The sequence below is a fragment of the Corapipo altera genome, unplaced genomic scaffold (assembly GCF_003945725.1).
Source record: "Corapipo altera isolate COAL_440 unplaced genomic scaffold, ASM394572v1 151, whole genome shotgun sequence".
NCBI classification, from domain to species: Eukaryota; Metazoa; Chordata; class Aves; order Passeriformes; family Pipridae; genus Corapipo; species Corapipo altera.
The window spans coordinates 1564473-1584842 of NW_020884976.1; the positions used below are offsets into that span (position 1 = coordinate 1564473).

Consider the following 20370-nt stretch of genomic DNA (forward strand, 5'->3'; position numbering starts at 1 on the left):
CCCAGGTTCCTCTATGGCTGGAGGCAAGTCCTGTCACTTATCCTGCACCTCAGTTTTCTGTCCACAAATTGGATATTATTCCTCTATGAGTCATGTGGAGATAGGAAGGTAAAATGCATAAATATCAGTCACAAGATCCTCATAAATTTCTGGATTAATACATTAAAGGAAGTGGAATGAGCCCAATTTATTTCCTAGGGACTTTTTAAAAAAGTATCAAAAAACAATTGCAAAAATATACAGTGGCAGTAAAGAATAACTATTCTGATAGTTATTAAATTCTAGAGAAATAGACAAAATTTCCAGGTTTCCAGAGCCAAGAAATGTGCTAAATTTAATGAGCCTGAGACCAACACTAAATCAAGTGATTCTGAAAGTCCATCCATTGCCTGTCTCTTTAAATTACTCTATCATTAAATCCTGAGGCAGAGCAGCACCCAATAGGGGCCAGAAATCTGCTGCAAAATTACTGCTTTAAGTATTACATCTTTCCATTAAATATTTCAGAAAACCCTTTAAGTCTTTCAATCCCCCAGATATCTGTAGATACACATTTAGCTCAAAGATGTAAATGCACATGTCTGAAACGATTTTTTAATGTGGCATCACAGAACAATTAGAGATAAACACAGAGGACAGACACTGGGAGGGAATTGTGCCCTGTGAGGGTGGGGAGGCCCTGGCACAGGTTGCCCAGAGAAGCTGTGGCTGCCCCTGGATCCCTGGAAGTGTCCAAGGCCAGGCTGGATGGGCTTGGAGCAACCTGGGCTGGTGGGAGGTGTCCTTAGAGACTGTTTTGTTTCAAAATCCCACAAACCCTTTGACTGGAGCAGCAGATGCTCCTGCAGCACTGGGGACGGGCTTAACCATCACCTGCTCTGAGGAATGGTCTTTAATAAAACCTGTGATCCATCCTTAAGGAGGTTTTTTTGGATAGCAAATGAGAATACTGGAAATATCCCCAATCAATGCTGCATAGCCCTGGAGGGTTTTAAGAGAAACACATAAAACTCCATGAAAATGAAATATTCTGTTTGATTTTCCCCTCCTAATTTTTAGTTCCTGGGAAATCTCAGGTTTTCCTCTGAGAAATGAAACCCCAGCCTTAACATCCTGTCCATTCCTCCTGAAATGCTGGCATTTTAAGAGGCACTTTGAGTCAAGATGGATAATATTTAGAAGCATCCCAATCCACTCTCAAAATCACAGGAAAAACAAGCTGGACATTTTATGGACTTATCTCTCCTGACTATAAGAGCTGATCCTGAGCCACAGCTCAGATCTCTGTTACATACATTGTTAACATAGTTTTTCCCCTGAAGTTGATACTCAGATGGATTTTGAAGCAATTTAGTCTTTCTGTACATATCTGCCAAATAATGGGCTGCTTGGATGTGAAAGAGAAATTACAACGTCTTGGGATTAACTTCTCCAACAACATTCACAGTGACTTAACTCTAACTCAGCTCTGTGAAGGAGAATATCCACCCCCAGGAAGAGGCAGCTACAGGAAGATAAAGTTATGTTGAAGAAAAGAAAAAACTTGATTGGTAGAAGTTTTTAAATAAAAACATAAATGCTCCTTCTTCCCTCTGGCACTGTCCAAGGCCAGGCAGGGCAGGGCTTGGAGCATCCTGGGCTGGTGGAAGGTGTCCCTGCCCACGGCAGGGGTGGAACGAGATGGGCTTTGAGGTTCCTTCAAATCCAAACCACTCCATGATTCCCTGATTATCCTAACCCAGCCTCAGGCTGAAGCCCACCTGTTTCAGTGAGGAAAAGGGCTACAAGGAGACCCAGCAATGCTTCCACATGTCTGCTATCTCCCATTTCCTGAATTTAGTGAGGAGGGAGAAGCCCTGGGTATGAAATTCTGCCCTGAGGATTTTTTTGCCATTTTCCAGCAGCTGCTGAGGAAGTGTGTGATGTGCAGGAACAGGAGCCAAGGAGCTCCTCCTTCACCTGTGTGCTCCCTGTTCACTGCTCTTCCTCAGGCACTGAAGGCATGACAGTGTGCCCAGCTCCAGAGAAACCTCAGGAACAAGGACAGAATCCCAGGAACATCACTCAGCCTGACAGCTGGGACACTTCCCTCAGGCAGTGAATTGTGAGTGACAAGAGACTGCAGAGGCCTGGAAATCAAATTTCTTATATTCAAACAAGTGCTACAACCACCAGCATCCCAATTTTTAGCTTTTATTTACTTGTGGGCTTCAAAAACCCTCCAGCAAGGATGGTACTGCACTAAAATACATCCCAGTGCTGTGGCTGGGAATGAAGCTCAGGAGCAGCTCAGGGCCTCCCATCTCCTTCACCTCCTGCTCCTCAACATCCATGCTGGAAACCACTGTTCCAGGCAGTCACAAAAAACGTGGCACAACCACCACATGGTTTAGACTCAAAGTTGCTGCTGTGGTGAACATAAAGAGGAATGAGGAGCAGCTGAGGGCACTTGGTGTGTTGAGCTGGAGCAGAGGAGACTGAGGAGAGACCTCAGTGCAGTTCCAAGTGCCTGGGCAGGGGCAGAGGAGGGGCAGGGACTGAGCTCTGCTCTGGGGGGACCAGGGACAGCAGCCAGGGAATGGCTGGAGCTGTGTCAGGGCAGGATCAGGTTGGATCTCAGCCAAAGGTTCTTCCCCCAGAGGCTGGTTGGGCACTGCCCAGGCTCCCCAGGGCAGTGGGCACAGCCCCAAGGCTGCCAGAGCTCCAGGAGGTTTTGGATGATGCTCTGGGGCACAGGGGGTGACTCTTGGGGCTGGGCCTGTGCAGGGCCAGGAGTTGAACTGAGGGATCCTTGTGGGTCCCTCCCAACTCAGCACATCCTGTGACTCTGTGGAATCACACCCACCACAATAATTCCAGGAGATCTGGAGGAGCTGCTTTGCCCTGGGCTGATCCCTGGGCTGTTCCCACGTACCTGGCCGACACAGGTCCCCGTGCTGCTCCTTCTCACTGGCATAGACCTCCATGCACCAGGCGTGGTAGGCGAAGGAGAACAGGTCCTCGATCTTGGCGGGCGGGCGGATGGCATTGTTGAGCCGCTTCAGCCAGTCCTGGCACTGCTCAAAGGTGGAGAACTGACACCTGTGCCACAAACAAACATCCCCTGGTGAATTTGCAGGGACAGATGGCAGGCTGGGAATGACAGGCTGAGCATGGAAACCTCTGTGAAAGGGGGGAGTGAGAATAAATATCTTAGGGACAACTTAGTTCTGCTTCTGTGTACATTCCAATGGACAGTAAAAAGGAAACCTGTGGATATTAGAGACGAAACACACTTAGGGAGTCAGGATTAACTGTGAGCAGCAACGTCCTGTGGCTGTGAGTAACCAGGGCTGTGCCCTGCCAGCAATGAGGGGGATGTTTGTGCACATGTTAACTACAAAACCAAGGACCAGATCACTGAGGTCAGAGACAGGAACGTGTTCCAGAGAATTCTGACTGCTGGAGTCAGGTGGAAACTCAGAAAACTACCACATACACTCTGATCTATGTATTGTAACCATAATCACAGTCCTGTAAACAAGAACAGGCTGGGAGAGCTGGGGGGGTTCCCCTGGAGAAGAGAAGGCTCCAGGGAGACCTGAGAGCCCCTTGCAGGGCCTAAAGGGGCTCCAGGAGAGCTGGAGAGGGACTGGGGACAAGGAATGGAGGGACAGGACACAGGGAATGGCTTCCCACTGCCAGAGGGCAGGGACAGATGGGAGACTGGGAAGGAATCCTTCCCTGTGAGGGTGGTGAGGCCCTGGCCCAGGTTGCCCAGAGAAGCTGTGGCTGCCCCTGGATCCCTGGAAGTGTCCAAGGCCAGGTTGGACAGGGTTTGGAGCAACCTGGGCTGGTGGAAGGTGTCCCTGCCCATGGCAGGGGGTGGGACTGGACGAGCTTTAAGGTCCCTTCCAAAGCCTTCTCCTTCTGGCCTTGGTGGGAAGCACAAACCACGTGTTTCAAACTGAGCTTTGCCCAACATTACAGACTAACAACAACTGGTGAGAATATTCCCTGCACAGGAGAAACTAATCTTCAAAGCAGTGTAGTAAAATTGCATTAGCTTGTCTTTTCAAAGGGGATTCCTGGACTCAGTGTTTTATTTTGCTCTGACAGATTTACCCCCAATTTCACAGTTATTAAACATTCCCTGAGTATTTCCAGGCTCAGTCTGAGTCCTGCAGTGCTCCTGGGTAAGGATGGCACCTGCATTCCCTGGGGGCACATTTACTCCCCCCACCTGCAGAGAGCTCAGGGCCAGGCAGTGGATGGGAAAGACACATCCAACATCTCTGCAGAGCTGTGAGGAACTGCAGCCTGAGGTGTTTATTTATTTCCCATCACTGAGTATAAAGCAAGCCCAGACTCCTTGCTTGGACTGGATCATTCTCTATTAAATATCCTTCCTCAGACAAGATACATCTCACCCTAAATTCTCTAAATTCCTTTGAAGTTAGTGGTGCAAATAATTGGTACTATCTTCACTTGAACTCAAAATACAAACTTTGCTTATGAAAAAGAACATGAAAATGTTCAAAATCTGCTGTCTCAGCCCCACACTTCACCATCTGCCAACAGTCCCACCAGGTCCTCAGTCTTGGAGACGCAATTTTGAAGGGAAATTCATAAGGAAGGGCATAAATACAAATAATTTGTAGTCATTCTACTACTGAAGAGAAAAAAACAAATTAATGTAGAGAGGAAGGGTGACTTTCTTAAATTTCAAGGGCTACAAGGGAAGAGGAAGTTAAATATTGGATTCAAATTAAACTAAATATTACTTCTAAAGTAAAATCAGCCCTGGTGAGAAAAAGAGCATTTCAGGAAGCAGCTGACCTGTTAAAGATCGTGAGCGCTCAGAGATGACTGGGGCTCATTTCATTATACAAAAGGTACTGCCAGCAAACATTTAATCAAAAATAAATGTTCCTTTCTCCTTAATTAAAGTTCATAGATCAAAATTAATTTCTGCAGCAGAAAAGTAAAAAAAAAAATAATAAAATAAAATAGCTGTAGTTGAGGTTTGGTGGCTCAGAGAGTCCTGGCTCAGGCTCTGGAGGCTGCTGAAGGACAGAGCAGTGACTGCTCCTCTCCATGACCTGGCTGCTCTGCTGGGTGCAGACCTGGATTTCCTTATTCCCTCACTTTCTTTTACCTTATTCCCTCCTTTTTTTCCCAGTAGGTTACTATGCCTTTGGGACAGTGACTGTACCCTCACAGGTGCTGAAAATGCAGGGTGGCTGAAGGCACAGAGCTCCCCAAGCCCACAGTTTAACCCTCCAAAGCCCAAATCCCAATTAAACACTTCCCCAAGCATTGTGTGTGTCAGTGCTTTTATCCACTTCTCTATCTGTTGATATGTAGACATTGATATATCTATGATTTATTGAAGCAATATACTACAACTGATTGTAATGCCAGGAAAACACAGTGAGACTAAAACTGATTTCAGAGCAAAACCTGGGGCTCAGCCCAAGGTTTGCTGCTGTCCTGCACCACAGCACACACAGCCCATCCTGCTCCCACTCCCGTCACAAAAATGCCCAAATGCCATAAAAATCAGACATTTTAAAAAAATCTTTTGAGGGAAATCAAGTCCTGTAAGTAAGGAAAAGCCTTTCCTTCAAACATCCCAGCTGCCCAGAGCACGTGGAAAGCCAAGCCTGCTCGTACCTTATCACCTTGCAGTCCTTGCAGGTCAAATGAAGCTGAAATATATCCCGGCACTCCACGCTTTCGATGAGCTGCAGTGGAACCTGCAATTAAAAACAGTCATTATTTCATTTCAACAGTCATTTCTGTGCATATCTCATGAGGATTTATTGTAGGACCATATGGTAAGAGGGAGGAAAACAAAGAAATTCAAACTACTTCAGCAGCTCTGAAGTTTGGTAACACGTATTCGTGTGTCAGCTCCACAGCCCAAAACCTTAAGGGATCCCATGGAAACAGCTGAGAATCCTTCAGGAAAGGCAGCACATACCCAAGCTCCTCTCTCATGGAAGTATTTTTCTCTCTTACAGGTCCAAATTTAGGAATCTTAATATAATTTTAACTGTTGGGAGCTCCAAAGGGAGCTGCTGAGCAAGATCTAAGACTGCTGCAGTCTGGATGCTTTTCTATGGAAATATCCTGTACTTCCTCTTCAGGGAAAAACCATTTGGCCTGTTCAGATCAACACTGTGATTGAAGCAGCCCTCTTTGGAGTAATAATGTTGAATCTTTCATATTTGAGTGTAGTTATATGCTTTTATTTTTATGGCACATGTAACCAGCAGAAGCTTGATCAGGAGAACATGAAAGCAGCTGAAATTGCCTTTAAAGACAGGAAGAAACCACAAGATGAAAATTAATTAGTTTTCAGTAATAGTTTTGGACCTTTACCTGAGAGGGGCAAATGTACATTATTGTCTTAAACAAATAAAATTAATAAATGTCTACATTTAAACAATACCTATAATAAACACAAAGTACAAAACTGTTTGAATTGTTTATTGTAGTGAACATTGCACAAGGCAACAAACCCTCTGCCATGGGGATCGTTCAGTAACATTCCAATGCTCTGATTTTTGCCATCACAGGACTGAGGAGGCAGTTTAAGGTCTGGCTTGGGGGTACAAGATGTGGCTGTCAGAGCCTGCCCTGCCAGGGCCTTTCCAGACGGTTGGGTAAGTCCTTGAAGGTCACCTCCAATCAAGGATCTGGGATAAGGAATCCAGACAGGCACCACAAAGCTTAAAAAGGACTGGACTCAAGGAAATGGAACTAAAAACAGTAGACAAGGGGAAGAGATATCCCAGAAATATAAACCAGAGGAAAACTTGCTCCGAGCAGGAAGATGCCTGGAGCAAACTCCTGTGCCCAGGAGAGGGAGGAGAACTCTGCTGTCTCTGGGAAGGCACCACTCAGAGCCCAGAGTCCTCTTCTGAGTGCAAACCCCAAATCATTGCCAGAACTCACAGCCCCAGACTACAAGAGGAGGGGTTGCTTAAAGCTCAGCTCAGAGCTGAACCCAGAGGCAGCACTGGGCTCTCCAGAGCTGGAGAGGGACCAGCCTGCTGGCCCAGGGAGGTTATCCTGCTCCTTTGCTTGTAGCTGGATGTTAAACGACAGACAATCCAGGCACAAGGAGACTGGGCAAGAAGGTGCCTGACCCAACAGCCCAGTAGTTTGGATATTCAAATCATTTTGATTTTTGGTCTGTTTTCAGTATTATCTCTGGTTGAGGCCCGTGACAGTCTAATACAACTGACAGAAGTGGTGATTGGAATCTCTCCTGGGAGACAGCCCTAAGCTCAACCTGACTGCAGGTGACTCTGCCAAGGCAGCTGAAGACTGAAGTGCACCACAGACCACACCAGGCGTCCTTTCCATAGGCTAATCCCTGTATTTGACCTGCTCATTGCTTCCATGCCTTCTCCTGCTTGCTTCTAGTCTGCAAGGCAGGCAAATTGTGACAGTGTTGTCTGATAAATGGACTGGAATGGATCCTCACTGGACAATCCTCCAGTCTTTCTTCCTGACTGGACAGCCTCATATGCACCTAACAATAATTCTCAGGAAGGATTTCTTCCTGGAAAGGGTGGTAAGGCCTTGGAAGGGGCTGCCCAGGGAGGTGGTGGAGTCCCCACCCCTGGAGGTGTCCAAGGAAGGACTGGAGGTGGCACTGGGCTGGGGGACAGGGTGGGGATGGGGCACAGGGTGGACCTGACAATCTTCGAGGTCTTTTCCAAACTAAATGATTCCATTACTCTCTAATAAGTTATTTAAATCTACCACTGAGTTAAATGGCACCAACATGGAAAGTAAGGTACCTCTCTCCAGCTAAGGTCAGACTCCAGACTTGCTTTTTTACTCCAATGCTGCTTTGTCTTTTAATATCTTTTAATATCTTTTTTTCCCCATGCCCTCTTCTATTGCCTTTTTTCCCCCGTGTCCATCTTCATTCAAGCAGTTCTCCACCTTGCTCTCTCCTCCTGGCTCCTCTTCCTCTGTCTGCACTGGAATGACATACTAATTCTTCTCCTCCTGCATTGTTTTAATTTCCTTCTTTCAAAGTCCCTCTTTGTTCCCTCCCTTTCCCTGTGCTCCCCAACCATCCATTCTCCCCTGACAACCCACGCGCAGCCATTTCCTCACAATCTGCACGTTTTTCTTCAGGACAACCTTCCTATTAATCTTTTTAATTTTCTTTCCCAGTCATAAAAACCTGTCCTCAGCTCCTCTTGTGTTTTCAGTCTCCTTCCTGGCCATTATTCTTCCCCCAGGAAAGCTCTGTAGAATTATCTGCTGCAGCTCCCTCCCTCCCCTGATAACCTTCCCTGCCCATCTTTCAGGCTGATGCCAGTCAGGCACCCAGAGCCTGTTCTTGGGAGAGACATCAATTCCATCTGCAGGCACTTCCCTCTGATAATGGCACTGAAACCAAGCAGGGAGAAGCAATCATTTCTGCTTTTATAAGAATAAACATGCATTGTTATCTGAGCCCAATTACATCCCATTACAGGGACTACTGGAGCATCCTGCTCTTGCTGTGTCTCTCTCCTGACTGTCTCTTCTCCAAAATTATCTCATTTTAAATAACAGCAACATTCTACAACTCAAACTTTTTATTTTTGAGGAGGTTTTTTTAATGATTTTGATGACTGGAACTGTCTGTTATCTTACACCAGTACAAGACATACCTAGAGAATCATCCCTGTGTAGTTAGAGAAAGCACAAGTTACGTTTTCACTGCTGAAACAACCAGCCCATGGCTCAATCCATGCCCACAGTGCCCAGTGGGATGCAGTGGACCACTGCCAGGCTGCAACAGGCACAAGTAACTGTGCTGCAGACCCTTCCCTGTGCACCATTTGGCCCCAGTCCCTCCAGGACATCCCATGGCACCCAGGCCATGAGCTGCAATTCCTTGTATTTCCTTGTTTTCCCAGCTCAGAGCTGGAATAATGTCAAGGTGATGTTCCAGGCTGGTGACTTTAACAAGCACTTGGGCAAGGCTGGGTGTCCTGAAGTGTGGGATGATGTGACACAGGGAGGCACCGAGGGCTCCGAGGTGGAGGGAGTTCATTCCCACCCGGGTCCACAGAACCCACAAGGAGCATCTGAAGCAAATTTTGCTTTTCATTACAACTGATGACACTTGGGTTTTGTCTTGAAGGCCATCACTGAGCCCTCTCTGCTCTCATGATCATCGTGCTCTGAGAGTGAACATCTTGAGCAGCAGGACAAGACAAGGTCTGAGCTCCTCTCCAGCAGGGATGGACATAAGGAATATCCCAACCCAATCATTCTTCCAGTAAAAGCCAAGCAAGGGAAAGCTCACACTAAAACTCACCTCATCACCAAGACTGAAAATCTCTCCCATCATGACTTTTTTTTTTGCAGTGTGTCCAAAATCCACCACTGGAAAGAGGCCCCATGCAACCCATGCTTTCCTGAACTGCACTGAAATGTTAATTCTCCCATCAATGCCATCAGCTTACAGGGAGAAAACACAGGAACACTCCCAGCTGCAAAGTTGGACATTTTCTTAAGGAATCAATAGGGATGGGCCTGGGAACCAAACCTCCCATGTGCCCCAGAGATCCCTGTTGAGTCTGCACTTCAATCCCCTGGATAAATGTAAGTCAACACTTTTGAATGTCATAATCCCCCTGATTTATTCATGGTCTGCAGGATGTTTTGTTTTTGCATTTGAAACACCGTGTTCCCATTAGCAGTGTGATCTAGGAAATGATCCATGGGAGTGATTCCCACACACAGCCATTTCTGCACTGCTGAATGGGAGCAGGAGCAACTTTTTCACGGTGTTTCTTTCCCAGCAGGTGCAGGAGCTGATGGGGAGCTCTGGGAGGAACACGGGGGTGGCACAGGCACCATTTTTGTGAGTTGTAACCAAAAAAGAGCACAGAGAGGTAAAAACAAAGGCCAGGAATCCATTTGTAACTGGATTCCAGTCCCTTCCTGCCATGCCTTTAGTAGGTGGTACCATGGGAATATCCCACCTCCTTCCAGAGGAGATTCCAGCCCAGAACTGCTGCACATCCACACACAGGGAATCGATTTGTTTCACAGGTTCTATTACACAGATATTTGCTAAGAGTCCTCTTTCTTACACAGAAATACTTGTGTTCACTGAGGTGACAAGTCTTCAGTGTGGCTGCCCTCAGGACAGGGATTCTTATGAAAATCATTCCAAGTAATAAAAAAACCCCAATTCCGAACATTAGGAAACATTTATGCATTTTTAAAAATATCTTCTTACGGGTGTTTTCTGAACAGCTCTAGTGATGGAAAATCAGCAGGAAAGAATCAAATGAACTCAATGAAAAATTACTCAGTGAAGATTTAATTTAGAAAATCAGCATCTGATCAATAATTTTGATCAATAATAACCAAAGGGATTATTGCCCCCAAATTTAACAATTTAAATAAGTTCTTAATTACTGCAGGAATGTTTTATCCTTAAAGATACTCCAAGCCCTCTCTGCCCTGGATTCCAGTCGAGTTCACAGCACATTATTAGTGATGGTCATATATGGCTACAAAGAGTGATTTATATTCTGCTCTACCTCATACACTAATTGATTATTTCTGGTTAATGATGCTGATGATAATGAGCTATCACACAGAGTGAGAGGGCAGAACACTGGATATGAAAGTCAGGGAAGCAAAACTGATGCGGTAAAACTGACAAACTTTTATGGAATCTTTCCTGAACACAAACAAGGAACATGGTTTGATAAAGCATCAATTCCTGCTACTGCCCAAAAATACTGAATTGAAAATTCTTAAAAATTAATGACCCCAATTATCCTGAGGACAGCTGTGACAGGAAGTGCAGTCCATGCACTAGTGGCTTCCCTAATAAAGCAAATCCATCATTCCCTGGCATTCCTGAGGACAAACTCCTGCTTTCCAAGGTCACTCCTGTTTCCCATATCTCAGCTCCTTGTTGTCCAACATTCCATCCTTTGCTTTGGCAATTCCAGTTGTTGATTCCATACAATGAGACTCTGACTCACAAAATCCAGCAGGAAGGAACACACTATAGATTTACATAACAGATTTCAACCCTGGAATTGAGGTTTGTATCCCAGAGCAGCAGAGGAATCCTATAAAACCCCTGCCTCCCCTGGCTGGAGCTCCCCAGGTGTCCCACACCCCATGGAGCCCTCACCACATCCCAGGGGCACCTACAGCTTCAGAGTTAAGTCTCAAGTGCCAGTTCAGGTTTAACTACAGAGTAAGAGAAAAGTCAAGTGATGCTCCTCCTAAACATGCACATATTGTTCCACCTGCTCTGGATGGTCAGCAGTGGGAAACAACAGCCCTCACATTTCCAGTCACATTTTTGTCCTCGTAGTTTTGCCATCATTTTGAGCAACTGCCACGGTCAGAAATAACACCCTGCTTTGCTGAAAACCCCCAGCTCATGAAGGATATCCCTGCAATGCTGCACACACAAGTTCATCAGGAGCAGATGTGCTTGTTCAGCCTAAAACATTGACAGTTCATGAACTAAAATGCAGTGACTTGTGATAACCATGACCCAGCCACACTTCAAAGCCTGTAGGTAACACAGCTCCATGATTAAACACAACATAAAACACTGAAGACTGAGTTTCAGTTCGTAACCAACATATTTACAGAGTTAATAATTCGGTTCTGGCACAAAACCAAACAAAAACTTGAAATTTAAGATTGACATGGCATCAAAAATTAAATCAGGTGCTGATTAAATTCCTCCCTGTGAGGGTGGGGAGGCCCTGGCACAGGGTGCCCAGAGAAGCTGTGGCTGCCCCTGGATCCCTGAAAGTGTCCAAGGCCAGGTTGGACAGGGCTTGGAGCAACCTGGGCTAGTGGGAGGTGTCCCTGCCTGTGGCAGGGGTGGCACTGAATGAGCTTTAAGGTCCCTTCCAACCCAAAGCATTCCATGACTCTGTGGTGTCTCACATCACTGGTCATGTGTGTCTCAGTCATGTATGTGTTGGACACCTGTCAACTCCTATACTTTGCTTCCCTTGCTTCTCCCAGCTTTGGAATAACACACAGTTTGGGGGCTGACACTTAACTCACCCCTGCAGAGTTCAGAGTCTGTGACTGACACTGGCAGTTGGGAATTAGCCAAGGTCAGGAACTGGGTTGGAATAAGGAGACTGGTAAAAAATTCATCATCAGGAGAAAAAAAAATGCTTTGAGTCTTTGGATTTTATTTTACTGGTTTTATTATAAATTCCCACAAAAATAAATCTGTGCCATGTATAATGTCCTGTCAAACTCTACATCATCCACAACTGGTGTTACAACTGCCCTGTGTCAGCATCACCCCCCTGCACAGGAGCATCCAACACCAGTTAATTTGTGTCTGTGGCCACGAGGAGGTGGATAAGCAACAATTTTAAAGAATGGACACTTGGCAAAAAGCTCTTTAAAGCAGTGCAGCTGAGGGTGAGGTCCAGCTCCAGATCTCTTCTGTCAGTGACTGTACTCACACCACCCAATGTCTGGCACATCACTGCAGCAGCTGGACCCACTTCCACCCTTTTAAGCTGCAAGCAAGGCATAAATCAAGCTTTGATGCTCCAAAAGCCCTTTGTAAGAGGTTTTATTTCTCCCATTCAGAGCTTGGGGAGAAGCCATGGCTGACAGAGCTGTAAAGTGAACATCAACTTGAGTGATGTGACATTTCCTCAGCAAACTCAATTTTCAGAGGTGCTGAGTCACCTTTTGGTGCCTTAATAACTATTTGCTCTCCCTGAGAAATGGGATTTGACTTCGGTGTATCTATGTACACCAAAATCTACGTATCTGTTCTCCCTGAGAAATGGGATTTGAACACTATAAAGAGATTTTTTCCTCACCACCACCCTTAAAAGGCAGGATCACCGAGCTCTCATCCTAAACTCTGGTTTGGTGATGGAGATGAGCCCAGAGGGTGAGCAGCACTTACATTCACAACAGACTCCTTGAACTTGATGTGCAGCCTGTAGTTGGACAGTGCAATGATGGCATCCTCTGCTCTCCCCACGTACTCCGTGCTCTCCCCGTGGAGTTCGATGAACGGCACCTGCACAAGGAGAAACCTCTCAGCAACACCCTCAGATCACACTGGAACCCTGCTAAGGCCAGCTCAGAGCTTAATTGTAGCTTTTTCTTAAGTGGTCCCTCATTTTCGGTTACTTTTCCTGAGTGGGAAGAGCTTGCTCAGGGAAAGCAATGAATTTTTATGACAAATATGCTCATATTTTGGCCAGCAGGCTGGCCAAGCCCTTGAATTATGCTCTCACACTCCTTACTTAATGGAGAGTGGCATTTCCATAATGTCATTAAATCCATCCTAAAGTAGGCAAAACATCCAGGATGAATAATCTCCTCTGCTATTTCCCCAGTATTTACCATGTAAGCTCAGGTAACCAGCCAAGACTGGATCCCCCAGTGCAACACAGCTCAAGTCAGTTGGGCAAATCCTACCTTCTGCTTCATATTTCTCACTGCAAATAAGAAAATGCACAACCTGCTGCTGTTTTAGGAAGTTAGAAAACCTGCAGTGACATCACACTGCACATTTAATTCCAAATGTGACTTAAGCCCAGTTTAGCTGAGCTGGGTGAAAAGTGTAAATGCTCAACTTCAAAATAATCTGGTTTTACACCAACTTATCTTAGATCAAGCAGAAATATTTTATATTACAATGAAAGAAACCACATCTTCAGTTGATATAAGAGTGGCTGCATGGATAGACAGGCTGGGAGAGCTGGGGGGGTTCACCTGGAGAAGAGAAGGCTCCAGGGAGAGCTGGAGAGGGACTGGGGACAAGGGATGGAGGGACAGGACACAGGGAGCCTGGGAAGGAATTCCTGGCTGTGAGGGTGGGGAGGCCCTGGCACAGGTTGCCCAGAGAAGCTGTGGCTGCCCCTGGATCCCTGGAAGTGCCCAAGGCCAGGTTGGACGGGGCTTGGAGTAACCTGGTCTAGTGGGAGGTGTCCCGGCCCATGGAATATGCTGTAAGGTCCCTTCCAACCCAAACAATTCCAGGATTTTGTGGCAAATCATTTGAACAGATTTCAAAAGGAACTTTGGAAAATCAACAAATCAAAAAATATCAATTTTTTGTGCAACATAAGGCTTCTGGCTTCCCAGTAACCACATGCAGTGGTAGTGTTTAATTAGCTCAGTGTTGTGGTTTTTTTAAGAAACACAGAGTTCTAAACTCTGGAATCAAACCTGGCACTTGACATTAGTACAAATAACGATATTTTTCCGACACTCTAAGGAACCTCTTGTCCTGTAATGCTGAGTTCTCTGTTCTACCAACAGTACTGGAGGATTTAAGGAGAAAATGAGCTTCTGCTACTCCTGTGCTAATTGTGAATTCAAATGCTGCAGGAGAGGCCCGAGAATCCACAGGTCAGCTGGAGATCTTGTGATCCTGCCTGGCCAGGAGCAGGGTGGTGATTACCTGAAGGTTCTCATCCTCTCGGATCAGCTGCTTCCTGGGAAAAATCTGATTAGCCTGGATGCATTCAAGGCTGTGCTGAGTCTCTTCATCCTGAGGAACAAAGCGTGTTAGTTCCCCTCAGCATGTCACTCACAGGAGCTGTAAACAACCACGCAAAAAGCTCACATGGGATGAAGAGTTCAGGGAATTCAGGGATCAGCAACTTCAGGAAGTTGCTGAACTTTCACAGACAGGCACTCAGACAACTGAACGTGATATTGGGAACAGGTTTCCTTCTGCAGCCTGATTAATACAGTCATTAAAAATCCAGAAAGATTTATAGCAGCATTAGGGAAAAAACATTAGCCTAGACTAGCACTGTGCTTAAAACTCAACAACCACCCATGTAAATATTAATTCCCTGAAGTTCTTCACATGTTAAACTCTTCTGCTCTGTAGGAGACCCTACAAACCCCTCTTGCTTACCATGACAGGCCCTGGATGGGAGGAGAAATCCTCGTCTTTACTCCCAGTACTTCGAGGCTCTTGTCTTACTAAAATCTAGAAAACCAGAAGAGCATAACGATGAAGTTACAGTCATTTTCTTTCGGCAAATAAATACAAATTAACTTTTAAAGACTGAGAATGTAGCTGTTAGAAAACTGGGAGCAAACAGTAATTATGAGAAGATGAAACCCATACAAGCTCACTCTCCCGAGAGCCAAAATTGTTTCAAATTGTGTCTGGCTCCTTCTGTTCATCCTGAAAAATCACCCTTGGAGGTGCTGCTGGGAGAACACCTGTCTGAAGGCAGCAATTAGACCAGGGTCTACAGGATGTAAATTAAATCACATTCATTTTTCTAGGTCCCCTGGAATGTTCTCCCAAGTCATTGGCAGATGGTGAATCACAAATATGTGGGTTATAAATCCAAAGGGATCGTTGGGATCACTTCATCTGCTCTGGTGGGAAACACGGGATGTTGGATCCTCCTGGGACAATCTTGGTTCAGCTGTGGCCCGTGAACTGGAATTCCTACTCATATCAAAATGCTCATTTTACAGTTATTACATTTTTAATATCCATGGATGCATCGAAACACCCATTTCCCTGCACTGCCCTTTCCCAGAGCCCCAGATCACTGAACACCAGGGACCTGCTCCCTCCCCCACCCAACAATTCCCAATCCCTGATCAGCTGCAAAATGTCTGGAATTACTGACACGGGCCTTTGTGCAAATCACCCAGTTAGGAAATTAATGACTGAACACAAGAGTTACAATCTGATTTGGAGATTGATCTCACACTCAGCTTTTTAAATCCAGTAGGTTCTTCCCTTTTTTTACTAAGCCAGGATTCATCCAGGTATTTTATGGGACTTGCAGACTGTGGCACATTAAAGATACAAATGATAAACTCGAGTCCAGTCAGTTCTCAGTTCATATGTCACTAATAAATACATTTCAGATTATCAAAGAAAACCATTTCAATGCCCTTCAATCCACGAGCTCAGCACAGCAGCACTGCAGGGAGCCCTAAACACATCCTGCACATTGTATGGAATATTGACAGAGGGAAAAGGAGCAGCAGATGCACACAAAGGATGGGCACAGATGTGTGCTTGTATATATAAATAAAAAGAGGAAATTATGAGCAGAATTGATCTGAAACTGCCATTAATTCACTAAAAATTAATGCAAGATGTGGATATAAAATCCTAACTTCAAAAAATTAAGAAAAATAAAAGCTAGGAGAGCTGATAGAAGACTGGATCTATCAACTGTGGAAATTGATAAGGAAAATAATACAAAACAGTCCAGAAACTTCCATGCCTGTAGCAATGGAGAGGAGGAACATTCTTTTAAGTTATCAGAAACTAAGGAAATGTAGAAATGTTGTCTACCAACAGCACAATAAGACAGTAACATTGCTAATATTGGTTTAAGGCAGGGCTATTTAACATTTCAGTCTCAAAAAGGCAGGATTATTTACCATTTTTGTTCAAAAGAAGCAGGGAAGAAGGATGGATCATGTGTGATAACCCATGCTGTGACTGATGAGAACATCCAAGGAGCACAATGACTAAAGCTTAAAAGCCCATAAATTCATCAGGTTTGATCTTTAATGTTTCAGAGACCATAAAATCCCAGCCCTTGTACTGAAAAGCAGAGCTGGTGGTGATTCCAGCATGACTTGGCACTTTAGGGACGTTGTGTTCAGGGATTTCTCTCCCAGACCCACGTCTGGTCCTGGCCTGCAGCTCCCAAACAAGCCAGGATTCAGCAGTGCCCCAGATCCATCTGGTTCCTGCTTCCAACCCTTGGTTTTCACTGTGGGTTTTTCACATTCCACAATTCCCATTCTCCTCCCTCTCCAAGATTTAAAAATGAGCCTCCTGCTCAATTAAATTCAGGAAGATGGCTGAGCAACAGCCTGATTGTCCAGTCACCCTCCACTGTCCAGCTCATCCCTCAGGGAAGGCAGAGCCTGGATTAACCCTGCAGCATGTCCTGACATAATGAAGGGTAATGATTCCAGAGAGGATGGCTTTAAAAACTGTAGAATTTACACAAACTTCCTTTTTCAGCCCTAAAATCATGCTGAGCTGGCACATGCAGCCCTCACAACCACAGCCTGCAGTGGTGGAGATGGGGGGGTGTCTGTGAACTTTTACACTGGCAACTCTTTGGTGAACATCTGGGGTGGGTTCTGCAGGCTGCTAGAGGCACCACTGCCTTCTGTGCCCCCCACCTCCCACCAGTGCAGGTCTGCTCTGCCAGGACAGTCCTGAACACCAAACATTCCAGAGCCCCTCTGCTCTGGAGCCAGGCTGGGAGAGCTGGGGGGGTCACCTGGACAAGAGAAGGCTCCAGGGAGAGCTGAGAGCCCCTTGCAGGGCCTAAAGGGGCTCCAGGAGAGCTGGAGAGGGACTGGGGACAAGGGATGGAGGGACAGGACAAGGGGGAATGGTTTCCCACTGCCAGAGGGCAGGGAGAGATGGGAGATTGGGAAGGAATTGTTCCCTGGGAGGGTGGGGAGGCCCTGGCCCAGGTTTCCCAGAGAAGCTGTGGCTGCCCCTGGATCCCTGGGAGTGTCCAAGGCCAGGTTGGATGGGGCTTGGAGCAACCTGGGCTGGTGGGAGGTGTCCCTGCCCATGGCAGGGGGTGGGACTGGGTGGGCTTTAAGGTCCCTTTCCACCCAAAGCATTCCATGATTCTGTGATATAAAAAATACCTTTCTATTTAAAAACTTCCTTCAGCTTCACACACAATTATCAAAGAAGCACCAACCTAATTAAAAAGATGAGCTTTATTACACATCTGAGGAAAAGATTTAATCTATTAAGAACTGTGCTGGACAAAATTGTTCTTTTGTGCTTCAGACTGATTAAATATATTTAAAGTTTATTATATAACCACCTACATATTAATAAAATCAGTATCAGCTTAAAAAAAATTAAGTCTTCTAAAATATCTTACAGCTGTGCTCCTAAAATCCAGCATACACCACCAGCAGAGACTACCCAAATTACTGCCCAACTTTCAGTCTAACTCCTGCACTGAGCTACAAAACTGCTTTTATCACAACAGCGTGGCTTTTTCCATGAATGTTAGAATCTTCCTTTTTAAGGGGAATTTTGGGAAAGCTGCGTGGAAAAAAATATGCCTGTTTCAGTTTGACTCAGGATTATCAGATCCAAAGGGCGATGCTGCCGAGATAAATGGCACAGGAGGTTCCAGGGCTGGTTCTAAAGCAAACACTCTGCAGGGTCTGGGTACCAGTGAAAGGCTCCAGCGGCGCCGCTGCCGCCGCACAAAGGAGTTGGGAAAAGCGCTGACAGAAAGAGCAAGGAAGGCTGAACTGTTACAATGAATTCCCTGATCTGATGGGCACTGAACACACTGAAAGCAGTAATGCCTTTCCCACCATGTCAACAGGCTGAGCCCACTCCATGAGCTCATGGTCACCGGGCTGAGCCCCAGGGAAAGGGATGGACCACACACTGCTCAGGGCACCCCGGGGACTCTGAACCACAGGAATCTCCACTCCCGACCATCCCAGAGCCTTCCAGCCCTTCCCAGGTCAGCAAACTGCTCCAGGTCAGCCATGGGAAGAGAAGAAGGATCAATGTCTGTGGACACCTCGTAAGGAGATCCTGACTTCAGAAGTGAGAACAGGCACATTCTTCCCATCACCAACTCCACCAACCGCTCTGGAATTCTCCCCACGGGAATTCCCCACCATCCTGCTCTGAGGACAGAGCCAGACCAGCCCCAGCTGGCTGAAGAAACCCCTTCCCAAGCTGACCCACCCCCTTTTTTGGGGTTAGTTGCAGAATGGAATGAGAATTTTCGTTTGGTTTCACTGCAGTTGGCAAATAATCAGCTCTTCCCTGACAGTTAAACCATTTCCCAGAATTAAAATGGAAAGGGTGGAATGCAGCTCGGATAACAACTGACCAGGAAAACGTTGTCAGGAAAGCTCCCTCAAATTCAGGCTCCTCCTTATCAATAGGATCATATAGAAATAGCAGACAGCTTATACACAGTGCAGGGAAATTTGTTGTTATTGGTAGAAATAATGTTGGTTTTGGCCAGCACTGAGGCCAAAAAAGGTGATATTATCAATTTACTGGGTTGCCATTGCACCTGCAATTTCATGTGTATTAAATTACACCAAAAAAGAGGTTGGTCTTGTTAATTCTGCATCCCCATGTTCTGCTTGAAAGGATAAATGATGAGCAAAGGTTGTAACCTCAGACTCTGCTCAGCCTCTGTGGGAACATCTTAATTACCTTTTGTTTCAGATGTGCCTTCTGGCCTAAATTATGTGCATAATTAAGACTAGCAATAACCATCTGTTTGCCAGTGATTCTAAACAAAAAAGATTATATAAATAAAGGATCATTTAGATTCACATATATTTAAATGTAGTTGGACTTACAGTAAGAAAAAAAAAAACCTGGAGGGGGAAAGAAGGAAAAAGGAAGTACCCAGGAGTTTAACTTTGTTCCACATCCAGATTCTGAATTCCTTTTATTTTAATATCAGAATCAAACTGAGTTGCCCCCTGAGCTATTTACACTCTGTGGCACAGTTGCCCTCTAAGTTTGAGATTGGAATCCAAAGGTTTTGGCAAGGGAGCATTAGAAAATCTGAGAATTAAACATTCAGGAATGTGACCTACCTTGAGCAAAAGATGCTTCTGTTGCAAAGTGAAAACTCTTCCTCCCCTTTGGCAGGTGGAAGGAAATTTCTGAGATAAGGATAAACACTCTGTTTCCCTCATTTCAACCCCTGGGTTTCTCCTCTTTCCTGGCGCCACAGGCAGAAGTAACTGGATAATATTTACTGGGGAAGCAGCTGACAACTTATTGCACATTGTTCAGGAGCAGGACAAAGAATTCTGCTGGAAGACTGTGCACAGCTGAGAGTCAGAGTCTTTTTTTTTTAATCATGAAAAGTTGCAAACTCCAACTCAGTAAAATATTGATTTTTGTCTAAGGTCTTGGAAAACACTTCATTTAATTAAGAGAGTAATCAATGATAACCAGAGAATCCACCTTCAACAGGCAGCTGATCTTACCCAAAAAATGCAATTCTTACCGAAGAATGAGAGAATAAACCAGTCCTCTCTTGTCCCAGAAAGTTCCAACTATTCTCTCCTGATACTTCACATTGGCAGCTGCAAATGAAAAGACAATACTTTAAAATATGAACCTTTATTTGAAAAAACCACTTCTGAAACAGCAGCTTAGACAGGAGACTCCTCCGTTGGGTTTGGCTTAATTAAAGAAAAGGGAAAAGTTTAACTGCTGTGTGAGTTGTAACTACAACTTAACGTGCCCAAAGAGGGAATTCCATGAGCGGATTCCGACGGATACACGTGTGCTGGATGGGGCCTCTGTCCTGGTAAGGAGCAGTTCCAAAATCGTGGCCACAAAGC

General features: G+C 45.5%; 1 protein-coding gene across 10 annotated transcripts in view; it reads right to left on the reverse strand.

The window, feature by feature from the left end:
* MTMR3 (myotubularin related protein 3) overlaps positions 1-20370 on the reverse strand; it is a 64022-nt gene that overhangs the window by 26659 nt on the left and 16993 nt on the right. For all 10 annotated transcript variants that reach the window (XM_027665498.1, XM_027665501.1, XM_027665499.1 and 7 more), the window contains exons 2-7: positions 20031-20109; positions 14912-14986; positions 14447-14536; positions 12938-13054; positions 5656-5738; positions 2915-3081 (exon numbers count right to left, since the gene is read on the reverse strand). In XM_027665498.1, the coding sequence (XP_027521299.1) occupies positions 2915-3081; positions 5656-5738; positions 12938-13054; positions 14447-14536; positions 14912-14986; positions 20031-20109 (611 nt within the window). The remainder of the gene's footprint in view (positions 1-2914; positions 3082-5655; positions 5739-12937; positions 13055-14446; positions 14537-14911; positions 14987-20030; positions 20110-20370) is intronic.